This window comes from Macaca nemestrina, chromosome 13 (assembly GCF_043159975.1).
Source record: "Macaca nemestrina isolate mMacNem1 chromosome 13, mMacNem.hap1, whole genome shotgun sequence".
In the NCBI taxonomy this organism is placed as follows: domain Eukaryota; kingdom Metazoa; phylum Chordata; class Mammalia; order Primates; family Cercopithecidae; genus Macaca; species Macaca nemestrina.
Genome location: NC_092137.1, coordinates 442482 through 453053, shown reverse-complemented (window position 1 = coordinate 453053; position 10572 = coordinate 442482). Strand labels below are relative to the sequence as shown.

Genomic DNA, 10572 nt, shown 5'->3' with positions numbered 1-10572 from the left:
TTTCACAGATGTGCCGGGCTTCAGCCAAAGAGCCAAACTTTCTTAAAGACGAGCCCGGGAGGCAAGTGCCCTCCTGCGGGCTTTCCCTGCCGGGGCGCGAGGTACCCACCGGCCGAGGGTCCAGCGCAGAGGAGCGCGCAGGCGGCGCGGGCCCTGCGGGGGAGGGACCTTCACTAGTCCTGTCGCGGGGGGTCTGGGGAGGCGGTGCAAGCCCGCCCCGCTCGCCAAGCTCCTGCCTCCTGGCCACCCCGCTTCGGGGACCGGGGCTTGGGGACCCGAACCTGGGCACTGGGCTCGGGCGGGGCAGACCCCTCGGGGTCCCGAAAGCGGATCCCTCCAAAACGGATGGACTCTAATTGACTTATTAAATGTCGAAGCAATCGGGCAGCTCCCTTTTTAATAGCCCAAGATCTACATTTAGACAAAAACAGAACCGAGTTCCTGGTAAAGGCGTTTCTTCTCATCCTGTCACAAGTGACAGGAACGGAGGGAAACAGGCTGGGGGAGGGGCGGGGGGAGGAGAAAGGGGGGAAGAGGAGGAGACGGGGAGTGGGGGAAGGTGGGGCAGGAGAGGAGACGGGAGACGGGGAAGGTGGGGAGGAAAGGGGCGCGGGAGACGGGGCGCGGGCGAGGGGGAGACGCGGTGGAGATGCGGGTGGGGGGACCGGGCGGGGGCGGGGGCGGATTGGGAGGGGGGCGGGAGACGGGGGGGAGGCGAGAGCGAGGTGAGGCGGGGGTACTGACGAAGATCCGCATGGGGGTACGAACACTTCAGCGGCTTCTAATTAAAGCCCCGCTCGGAGCCCTCGGGGACCCGCCTGACGTCGGCGGGCGCGGGGATAAGAAGGGCCCCGAGGTCCGAGGCGGGAGTCGGAGCCGGCGCACCCCAGGGCGGCCGCGGGTCCAGCGCTCGGAGCGGCCGAGTCCCCGCGTCCCGTGCGCTCCGCCCGCCGGGCATGGAGTAGTGGCGCAGCTCGGGGCGCGGGGACAGACGTGCGCACAGACGGCGGCGACTCCGGCGGCTCCAGAGGCTCCAGGTAACCGGCCCGACCCCGACGCGCAGGTGGCTCCCCGGGGGCGCGGGGCAGGTGCGGGCGGGCGCAGCGGCCCGGAGGCGAGGGGCTTCCAGCACGTGGCGCGGCCGGGGCCAGCGCGAGGGTCCGCACCCGGCCTCCTCCGTGGGCTTCGGGGACTCGGCGCCCGCCGGCGACCACCGCACAAAGGCAACGCTGGAAACTTGAGCGCTGCCGCCGGGCCCGGCGCGCGGCGCCGCGTTCTTGGAAAGAGGTGGGCGCGGGGGCGCGGCCCCTCCGAGGTCCGCCCGCGGCCGGGGAGCTGCCTGGCACCCGGGGCTTCCGAAGGGGAAAGAAAGTTGTGCCCGCGCCAGGCGCAGCGCGCTCGGCGGACGCGGCCTTTCGGGCGAAAGTTAGGAGGGGCCGGGCGGGCGGGCGGGTTCCGGGGGCTCCTTTCGGCACCAGCGGCGGTCGCTCCCCGTGGGCGGGACCTCGGGCGGGATCGTCGAGGAGACCGCGGCCCCCTCACCTGCCGGCTCGTTCCTCGGGGTCCGCGAAGGTGCGGGACCGGGTCCAGCGCCAGCGGATCCTCCCGCCATCCCTCCCGCCGCCGCCCCGCACTCCGTCCCCCTCCCCCGCTGACTTTCTCTGCGGCCCCCCGCGCCCCTTCTCCCGCAGCGAGCCCAGCTCCCGGCGCGTGTCGGAGTCTCCCAGCCCCGCGGCCCCGAGCGCACGATGCGCGGACCCGGGCGCCCCCTCCTCCTGGGGCTGCTGCTGGTGCTGGGGGCGGCGGGGCGCGGCCGGGGGGGCGCGGAGCCCCGGGAGCCGGCGGACGGGCAGGCGCTGCTGCGGCTGGTGGTGGAGCTCGTCCAGGAGCTGCGGAAGCACCACTCGGCGGAGCACAAGGGCCTGCAGCTCCTCGGGCGGGACTGCGCCCTGGGCCGCGCGGAGGCGGCGGGGCTGGGGCCTTCGCCGGAGCAGCGAGTGGGTGAGTGGGGCCGAGCGCGCCCGAGGGCCGGGGCTGCTGGGAAATAGAATTGTCTTTGAGAAACACGTTTCAAAAGGAGACATCAATTTTGACCATTGAACAGCAGAATTCCTTTTTTTTTTTTTTTTTTTTAAGAAAAAGAAAATAGCAATAGGTCCGCGCATGAGGCCTGGCAGAGAAGCGCCCGGTCTCCTCCTGGCGCGCCTGAGCTGCTGTGCGGGTTGGTGCTTTCCGCACGGAACTGTCACCCGTCACTTTGGAAATGGAAGCATTTCCAGCAAAGCGTTCCCAACTGAGAAGGAAGCATCCAGGCTCCTTCGTGGCCCTGCCCAGAGTGGCGGCCCACGGGGAATTTCCCAGGAAAGCATGAAAGCTTCTAATGCTTTTGTGACACAATCAGGTCAAATATGATAAGGTCAGCTTTACCCCGGCCGCGTCAAGTTAGGAGTGAATGAAGACTCTCACTAGGGGATGCCCTGCAAGGGATGCCAACGCTCCTCTTCAGAGGGCCTGACTTCACACAGTCGGGGCTCAGCCAGGAGCCCTGAACGGGGGAGTGAAGATGGAGAGGGCTGTAAACACGCAAAAACAAAGCTGAACTCAAGAACACCCGCAGGGTTCTCCCCACCCACTGTCTGCGGAGAACCCTGCTGGTGGAAGTTTGCCTGACTGAGCCTTTCCCTAGGATTCTTACCCTACAAACCAGGTTAATGCATATTCCCACTAATTTACACCTCACTGAAACGTGGTCTTTTAATCCTTATTCTAAATATTTATCTAGAAAAATTAATATTCTATAACCCTTTTTTTTTTGGATGGGTCAAGTGTTCTCTAAAAACTCTGAAATGTTGTGGGATTTGATTCCCAAGGTCCTCAAAATTAAAGTGCCTAAAAGTGACTTATTCACTGGAAGTTAAATGTTTAAAAGAAAAAAAAAAAAACGTTTTCTTACCTCTATAACTTCGTGGTCTCTGTCTGCATCCCATGGGGTAGACAGCAGACATAATCCTGGAGTTTCAGGAGTAGTTACTGTTATTTCAAGGAAAGTAAATGTGCCTGATACTGACTGAGTCTTCTTCACTGTCGTGTGTTGCAATCCAGGGCCCCAGCCTTTTTTATTTTGTGTAAAGCAACTTGGCTAATGTGGAGTTTCCAATTTTCTTCAACATTCACTTAAGATCACATTTAAAAAAAATGCTTCCTTCAGGTAATATACTACTTTCTTTTCCCTGAAACAGAAATTGTTCCTCGAGATCTGAGGATGAAGGACAAGTTTCTAAAACACCTTACAGGTAAGTTTCCTCCTCGTTCCTCACCTCTCCCAGAGTTCCTTTGCACCTGTGAGTCTTCATGATCTGTTTCTTCTTCCATGTTCCAGGCCCTCTTTATTTTAGTCCAAAGTGCAGCAAACACTTCCATAGACTTTATCACAACACCAGAGACTGCACCATTCCTGCATGTAAGTAACAGCATTGAATTTTTATAAAATGCAAGCGCAGTGCAGGCAGCGGTTCCCACCTCTTTCCATTTCCTCATATAGGCCCCTGCCTTCTTAGCTCAAATTTGCCTATTCCTTCCTCACTATGGAGTTAGGGGCCAAGATGGCCAGACCATTGCAGAAGATAACTAACTTCTGCATCAGCTAACGCCAAACTGGAAATTATTTACAGTCACTGGAATAATAGGCTCTTGGGATGGGCTGAACTCCGATTCTCCTTCTGTTGTTAATTCTCCTCCAATGCCCATGTTTGTGCGTACTCTACTATGGCAGTCAAACAGATGTTAAGAATGAGTTGCTAAAATGACTCCAAGAATAAGATTGACCTGGATCATCTCCACTGCTCTGAGCAGACTTTTTCTTCCCATCAGTAATTATAACCTCATCACCCAAGAATTTCATTGTGATTTCAAAACTGTTTCTCTGGCTGGCTCCATCACTCCTTCAGAAATGCAGAGTTGCCCTTATCAACCTAGCTCTCAGCAGTAGCTTTCTCTCCTGTTTCTTTTCAGTCTTCCTAACCTGCTTCTGGCCATTGATTCATAACAAAACATTTTATTTCTCCAAAAGCAGCTCCTTGTTCTCTTCACTGAAGCTTTATTAGCTACAGTGATAGGGCCCTAACCCATTTTTTTTAAATTCAGACTCCAACTTTCATTTCATTTAAGGATTACAGAAAAGTCACGCAGAGACACTAGGCATCCTGCTAACTGCTGTCATCAGGGCTCTCCAGCCGGACCAGGCAGCAGAGCAGACTTGCTGTCCTGCCTTCCCCCTCCAAAAACAAACAGACAAAAAGCCAGTGCACACAAAGTATAAGTGCTTTTGTTTAGGCAGCAAAATTACTTCGAATAATAATAACCATCACGAATAGGGCTTCTTCTGTGTGCCAGGTGCATGCCAGTGAGCCTCAGCCCACTGAAGTAGTATCACCAGCACGTTTTGGACAAGGCTGAGGCACATGCATGCTTGGCATTTGCACCAACAGCACGAAGACACATGGAATGCAGCCTCGGCCCCTCTGACCATGGCTTTAGCGACGCCATCCTCACGCCAAGGCCAGCAGCACACACTTCCTGAAGTTTCGTTTTCATATTCTTGGTGCTGGGCCGCACCCTTCCATGTGGACCTGGCACACTAGTACTCTGTTTTCTTCTTTTGGAATGTAATCACCTGTTTGGGAATCATTAATGTGGCTCTTGGGGCCAGAAAATTTTATCGTTTGTATTGTTTTGATGTGCATATATTTTATATTACATATTTCCTTACAGTAATAGGATCACAGATTCCAAATTTGGAAGTGACCTCTGAGTCATTCAGTCTCATCTCTTCATTTATGGATGAGGAATTGCTTTTGTGCTGTCAGATATCAGCAAAGCTAAGGCACAGATCTCATGGTTGACTCTGCAGGCCTTTTTCCAGGGCATCAAGCTGCGCCCCCATTCGATACCTCCTTTTGCTCATAGCAACTCGGCTTTGTGATACTAAGCTCCTGATCACAGCTCAGCCTGGGCCATGGAGAGGGAGAAGGCGGAGAGATCTGTGCCTTGAGATGGGAGGCTACTTTGTTGCTTTCTGCCTCTTCTTAGCCCATAAAGAACTGGAGAGCTGAAGTTGGACCACTTCTTTACTGCGTTAGGCCATATAAAAGAAAGTCCTTGGGATCCTGGAATATCAGACCTGAAGGAACTTAGTGCCTTCTCAAAGTGTGGTCCTATGGGGAGCTTGCTGGGAATGCAGAAGTAAGTCCCATCTAGACTTGTTGAACAAAATCTGCATTTTAGTAAGATCCCCAGATGATTGGTCTGCACATGGTTTGCAAGACATTGCTGAAAATACCTGGGTTAAGCAGGATGTGGTCGGCCGGGAGCCTGGACATGACACAAGTGGAAGTCTTTACAATTCATTGATTAGATCAGCCATTGAAATCACACAATCCACTGCATTCATGATGTGGAATCTGTTTAGGAAAACTACATTCTAAAAGGCATGATGCTGCTTGTGAAAGAGAAAGCCAGGCGTTCAGATGACCCAGGGCCACTGTTTGGGCATCCTTTTTCCCTTTGAAAAACATTTTCTGTTTGAAAAATCCCTAACAATATGTGCCATAAGTATTTAGGAGGCATATTTTTGAAAGTAGAGCTGGCTACTTATCTAACATATTGTATACATTTATCATTGTCAATCTACCCGTTCAACTCAGATTTTCAGTTGGGTATAAATTCTTCCTTTTAATAAGATTTTTCTATTCTTGAGAAATAAACTGTAATTTACAAACGATTTCAGCTTTCCATAGATCTTCACCCTGAGGACATATTTTCCTTTATGGCCATGACCACTACACCTTCTCAATTTCTACAGGCAGCATGGCCAGAATAGTGGAATGGGAGACTGTGTACGATACCAAGGAGTATTAGTCTCCGCTTAGAAATGGGCACATTGCTTCTGCTCGCCATCCACTCCAGGCCTCTGCTCTGCTGACTTTTGACCCACTTTCTTTAGAATTTACAGGCAGAAGGCTTTGTCCCATGGTCAACTCAAGTTGGGATTCAGCCTGCACATGACCCAAAAGTAGCACAAGGGTATGGAAGGATTGTCACGTAGGAAGCTATTTCTGAGAGAAGCAATGGGCAGCCAGCTCAGCCATGCAGTCTTCGTGTCTGTCCCTCCTCCCTCCGCAGCCCCACTTACATCATCCCACTTCTGCCATTGAAGCTTAAGCCCTTGAAGTACCATAAATTATTAAGTCAACAACTTAGAACCCATGCCTGCAGATTAGACTCCGTATTGCTTCCAGGGAATTCAGATATTTAAAGAAATAAACGGCTTTAGTAGCTGATATACTTGCAAAAAAAAAAAGTGATTTATTTGTTTAAGTAACTGACAAGGGTCTGTGATTTATTTTCACCATAGACTATAAAAGATGCGCCAGGCTTCTTACCCGGCTGGCTGTCAGTCCAGTGTGCATGGAGGATAAGGTAAGCTTGGACAGAAGTGCACTGGAGCACATACCAAAGACGGGAATCCCGCTTGGGACATGAAAACTTCACAGGAGTTTAGGAACACTCATTCTTTGGCTGAGGTAGCCATATTCTAAGTAGAGAAGGTCCAACACTCTTATCTCAGTGCTGAAAGCTGCCCTACTGACCTGTCGACACTGCCCAGGCAGCTGCTGTTCACTGCTCACCGCACGGCACATGGGCACTGAGTGGGTCCTGCTCTGAAACACAGCAAATCCGCCAGTTTCAGCATATGACTGAGTGCATAAGCCAGGAACAGACTAAAATTGTCCCTGTTTACTTTGAGGCATTCATTCATTCACTAACACTCACAAGTTAAGTAGATGACCAACATTGTCCATGTAAATTCAAATGATCACATCTGGTAAATGTTTGAGTTGTAGTCTATCATGACAGTAAGCTCATAAGGAACAGCTATCCTCTTTAAATGTTTCTATCAATGGTTTTTTTTTTTCATAGCCTCTAATAGTAAAAACGTAAATGCATACCACATTTATGAACTGAACTTTGTACCTTGGCCCCTCGAGGGCTGATATGCAACATGTAACAGCAACCATCAGCGGATGTTTTGAAGGGTAAGGTTTTATTTTCCTGACACAAATGCCACAGAATTCAGTCACGTTAGACAGCAGGATGCCACTGTAATTTCACCCATTTTATACTTACTACGTCTTGTATGTGTGGGCACTGCCCGATGCTGGCTACACCAGCACAGACAGGCTTCCTGCCCATTGACAGCTGTTCAGAGCACATTCATGAAAAGGGAGTATTTTTCTAGTGGTTACTCTAGTTTGTCTCATGTAAAATGGATGAGGGTAGGTAGTGGTCTTTCCTATACAGATGTGCTCTCTGTGGAGAAGCAGTGCTTATGAATATTTAGGTAGCAGCAGCAGAAGGGGTTGCCTGCATGACCCCAACACCAGCAGGAAGCATCTTTCCCAGTAGAAGAAACTGCTGCTAATGAGAGGAATGGCACTGGGGGAGGCAGGCCGGTGGGTAATGGCGGGTTGAGACTGCGTTTTGCAGTTTCACTGCACTTTTTCTTTGGAGACAGTGAAGGTTTCAATGCCAGGCAAAGCTGGGAAGTGCTGTGTAGTAATGTCCCCCCAGGTCCCTGCTCTTTCCAGTTCTCTCGAGCCGCTCATCCACTGCCTGTATGTCACACGGACTTTCTTCTCTTTAAATCAGTGAACAGATGTATATTCCTGTCACCCAAGGTGATATGCCAGGGGAGATGAGTTTTTTTTTTCTAGGTATTTCTTTATAATTAAATCCCATTGTTCCCAGAGATGAGCCAGGGACATCCTTGGAAATTTTCCACTTACTTACAAGTGAGGAGAGCCAGTTCCCCACTGTTTTAGCCACTCGAAGAGCTACTCTGTCTACATGTCCATTAGCCAACCCCTGCTTCCCCTCTGCTGGCTGCTGCTGGAGGCAGCTGCAGTTACACTGAAGGACATGGTCATTTCAGTGGGACTCAGGCTCCTGGATGGGTCTCTGCATGGCACTTCATGCTTTGCAAATGCCACAGTGATGCCCCGCAGAAAAGCTGTGGCGGAATCCCCTTGATAGTCTCCAGCACCCTTTACATCACTCTCCCCATCACCGGACAATCACATCAGAGCCTGACTGACGATGAGATGCAGGTAAAGGTAACAGGGCAAGGCCCAGGCTCGCAAGCTTCTGTTCCCAAAAGGCCACCTGCTTGACAGCCACAGGTGTCGCAGCTGTAACTGGGTTCATTTTGGCCAAGACATAGGTATAGTTTAAAACATTGATACCCTCTTAACTATAATTTCATAACTTCCATTTTTTTTTTTAAAGATACTTTCTTCAAAGTCCAAAAGTTTTAAACGGCAACAGCAAATTGTTACCTAGCTGGTCACCACAGTGTAGATACAGTCCAGGGTTTCTCTGTGCTTTGCAGACCTCAGTGAGACACCAGAGGGCAGGGCAGGCATCCCAGGGTGCCCACACTAGTGCGACGGTGTGGCATCAGGAAGGCCCTGCAGTCCCGGTTCTGCTGGTTAACCACCTGCCACACGCACTTCTGTCCTGACACACAAGGACGGCAGGGCAAGACTGCAAACCATGACCTTGTCTTTGTAAAGGCCCAGAGCCTGAGAAAAGCAGGTGTTTAGCAGGAAGGGCTCTGCCCTCATCTCAGAGCAAATCCATTTGCCACATTCTGAAGCTCATTAATAGACCTCTTCAGCCAAAGAGAACAATGTCCCCACCTACCCTCCCTAACAGTCACAGACGCACTTCATTGTTGGACTTCCAGGTCAGTCAATCAGAAGCCTGAGCTCTGGAATATTGTCAAAGAAAAGGAGTTCTGAGTAGTGAGTGCCCAGTGCACTCTCCCAAATGCAGCCTCATCTTAGTAACCTCGAAGTTTATCACTCTTTTAAAAATAAACAGAATACCAGTGGTTTAGATATTCCAACAAAGAATGCTAGAAACAACTGTCTAATCTTGATTATTAGCTTTACCAACTCTGTGAACACTGAGGTTGCAGAACTGCCAGGTAAATCCCTGTGGCCTGGACTACTGAGGATTCTGATAGCACATATAAGACTAAGCACTCTTCTTCAAGCTTTAATAAGCATCCACATGTATCTGTGATGACTTTCATTGCTTTAGCATCGCAGCCATGTAGTAACTGCAGAAAGAAGTTATTTTTCAAAATACAGTAGACTACACTTTTTGTAACACAGAGACATACGGACGCACTCTGAGACTGCCTATGTTGATAAACATGTTGTGTCCCTAACTGAAGTGACAGGTCTTCTGGAATTCACAGGAAGAAGTGTGGATAGTCATATCAAACGCAATGTATTTGTTTTCAGCAGTGAGCAGACTGTACAGGAGCAGCACACCAGGAGCCATGAGAAGTGCCTTGGAAACCAACAGGGAAACAGAACTATCTTTATACACATCCCCTCATGGACAAGAGATTTATTTTTGCAGACAGACTCTTCAATAAGTCCTTTGAGTTTTGTATGTTGTTGACACTGTTTGCAGATACATATTCGATAAATCAGTGTATTGACAGTGATATCTGTCACTCTTATTTTAAAAACAACCACAAAAGGAATGCTCCACGTTTGATGTGTAGTGCTATAAAACACAGAGAATATTTCGTTTTCTTGATTAGCTGAAATCACAAAAAATGTTTCTTTAGAAACATAAGCAGAATCTTAAAGTATATTTTCATATAACATAATTTAATATTCCGTATTACTTTCACTGTTACATTCTCAGAGTATTATTTGGAATGGCATGAAAAATTAAAATTTTGGTCATGTTTTAGGAACAGTGGAGTGTAAATCTGTGGCTAATTCTGTTGGTCCTTTGTATAATAAATGTAAAATAGTATTCCAGCTATTGTGCAATATGTAAATACTGTAAATAAACAAGTAATAAATGAAGTGTTTGTTATAATGAATAGTCTTCAAAGTGACTCTCTACCTCTCTAACTGGGAATTCGTGTCTTCAGATTTACTGAGACCATGACACTGGCAAAAGGTCACAGAATATAAAAGTCATAAACAAATGAAAACTTGAAGCCTAAGAATTTCTCTAAGGGATCATTAGCATTTTTTTAAAGTAGAGGCTACTATATATTGGTGACATAATTTCTTCAGATAGGCCCTGATTTGCTGGGAAATATTCCAAATAAGGTTGTATCCATTATTTCCCAAGCGATTTTGTAATCATGAAAATGCAAAACTAGGAGGAACCTTAAGACTTCTAAGCAGTCTCAAAATTTTACATGTAGATGTATTTTAAACAGATCTAACTGGATCCAATTTAAAAAGCGGAATTCAGCAAAGCAATGTTTCTCCATTCATACGAGCCCTTGTCGGCAGATGGTATTGTCTGGGTAGAGCCATAAGGACAGAATAGTCAAGAGTCCTAGGATTTGTTTGAGGATGTGTATTTATAAACATTAAAGAAAAACTATAGGATTTTATTTCCAAACATAAAGGAATAGAAGAGTAAGAAATTTTGACTTTGAGATAATTAAAAGCAATTACTGAATGAAGAGAA

At 48.9% G+C, this 10572-nt stretch overlaps 1 protein-coding gene across 2 annotated transcripts; it reads left to right on the top strand.

Moving 5' to 3' along the window:
* The first annotated feature begins 800 nt into the window (after positions 1-800).
* Positions 801-10407, top strand: ALKAL2 (ALK and LTK ligand 2). Of its 2 annotated transcripts, none has more exons than XM_011768702.3 (6): positions 801-1037; positions 1692-2001; positions 3240-3293; positions 3380-3460; positions 6413-6477; positions 9372-10407. In XM_011768702.3, the coding sequence occupies exons 2-6, from the start codon at positions 1749-1751 to the stop codon at positions 9372-9374; spliced, it is 456 nt and encodes a 151-aa protein (XP_011767004.1). In that variant the 5' UTR covers positions 801-1037; positions 1692-1748; the 3' UTR covers positions 9375-10407. The 2 variants fall into 2 exon arrangements, with proteins under 2 accessions (XP_011767004.1, XP_011767002.1); XM_011768700.3 differs by having other exon boundaries at positions 804-1037; positions 9369-10407.
* Positions 10408-10572: the final 165 nt, after the last annotated feature.

What these genes read in the sequence shown, in the direction of transcription:
- ALKAL2 (XM_011768700.3), top strand. Translation starts at nt 1,749, where the DNA reads ATGCGCGGACCCGGGCGCCCCCTCCTCCTGGGGCTGCTGCTGGTGCTG. An exon ending in TTCGCCGGAGCAGCGAGTGG is followed by an intron (nt 2,002 to 3,239) that starts GTGAGTGGGGCC and finishes TCCCTGAAACAG; the next exon opens with AAATTGTTCCTCGAGATCTG. An exon ending in AGACTGCACCATTCCTGCAT is followed by an intron (nt 3,461 to 6,412) that starts GTAAGTAACAGC and finishes TTTTCACCATAG; the next exon opens with ACTATAAAAGATGCGCCAGG.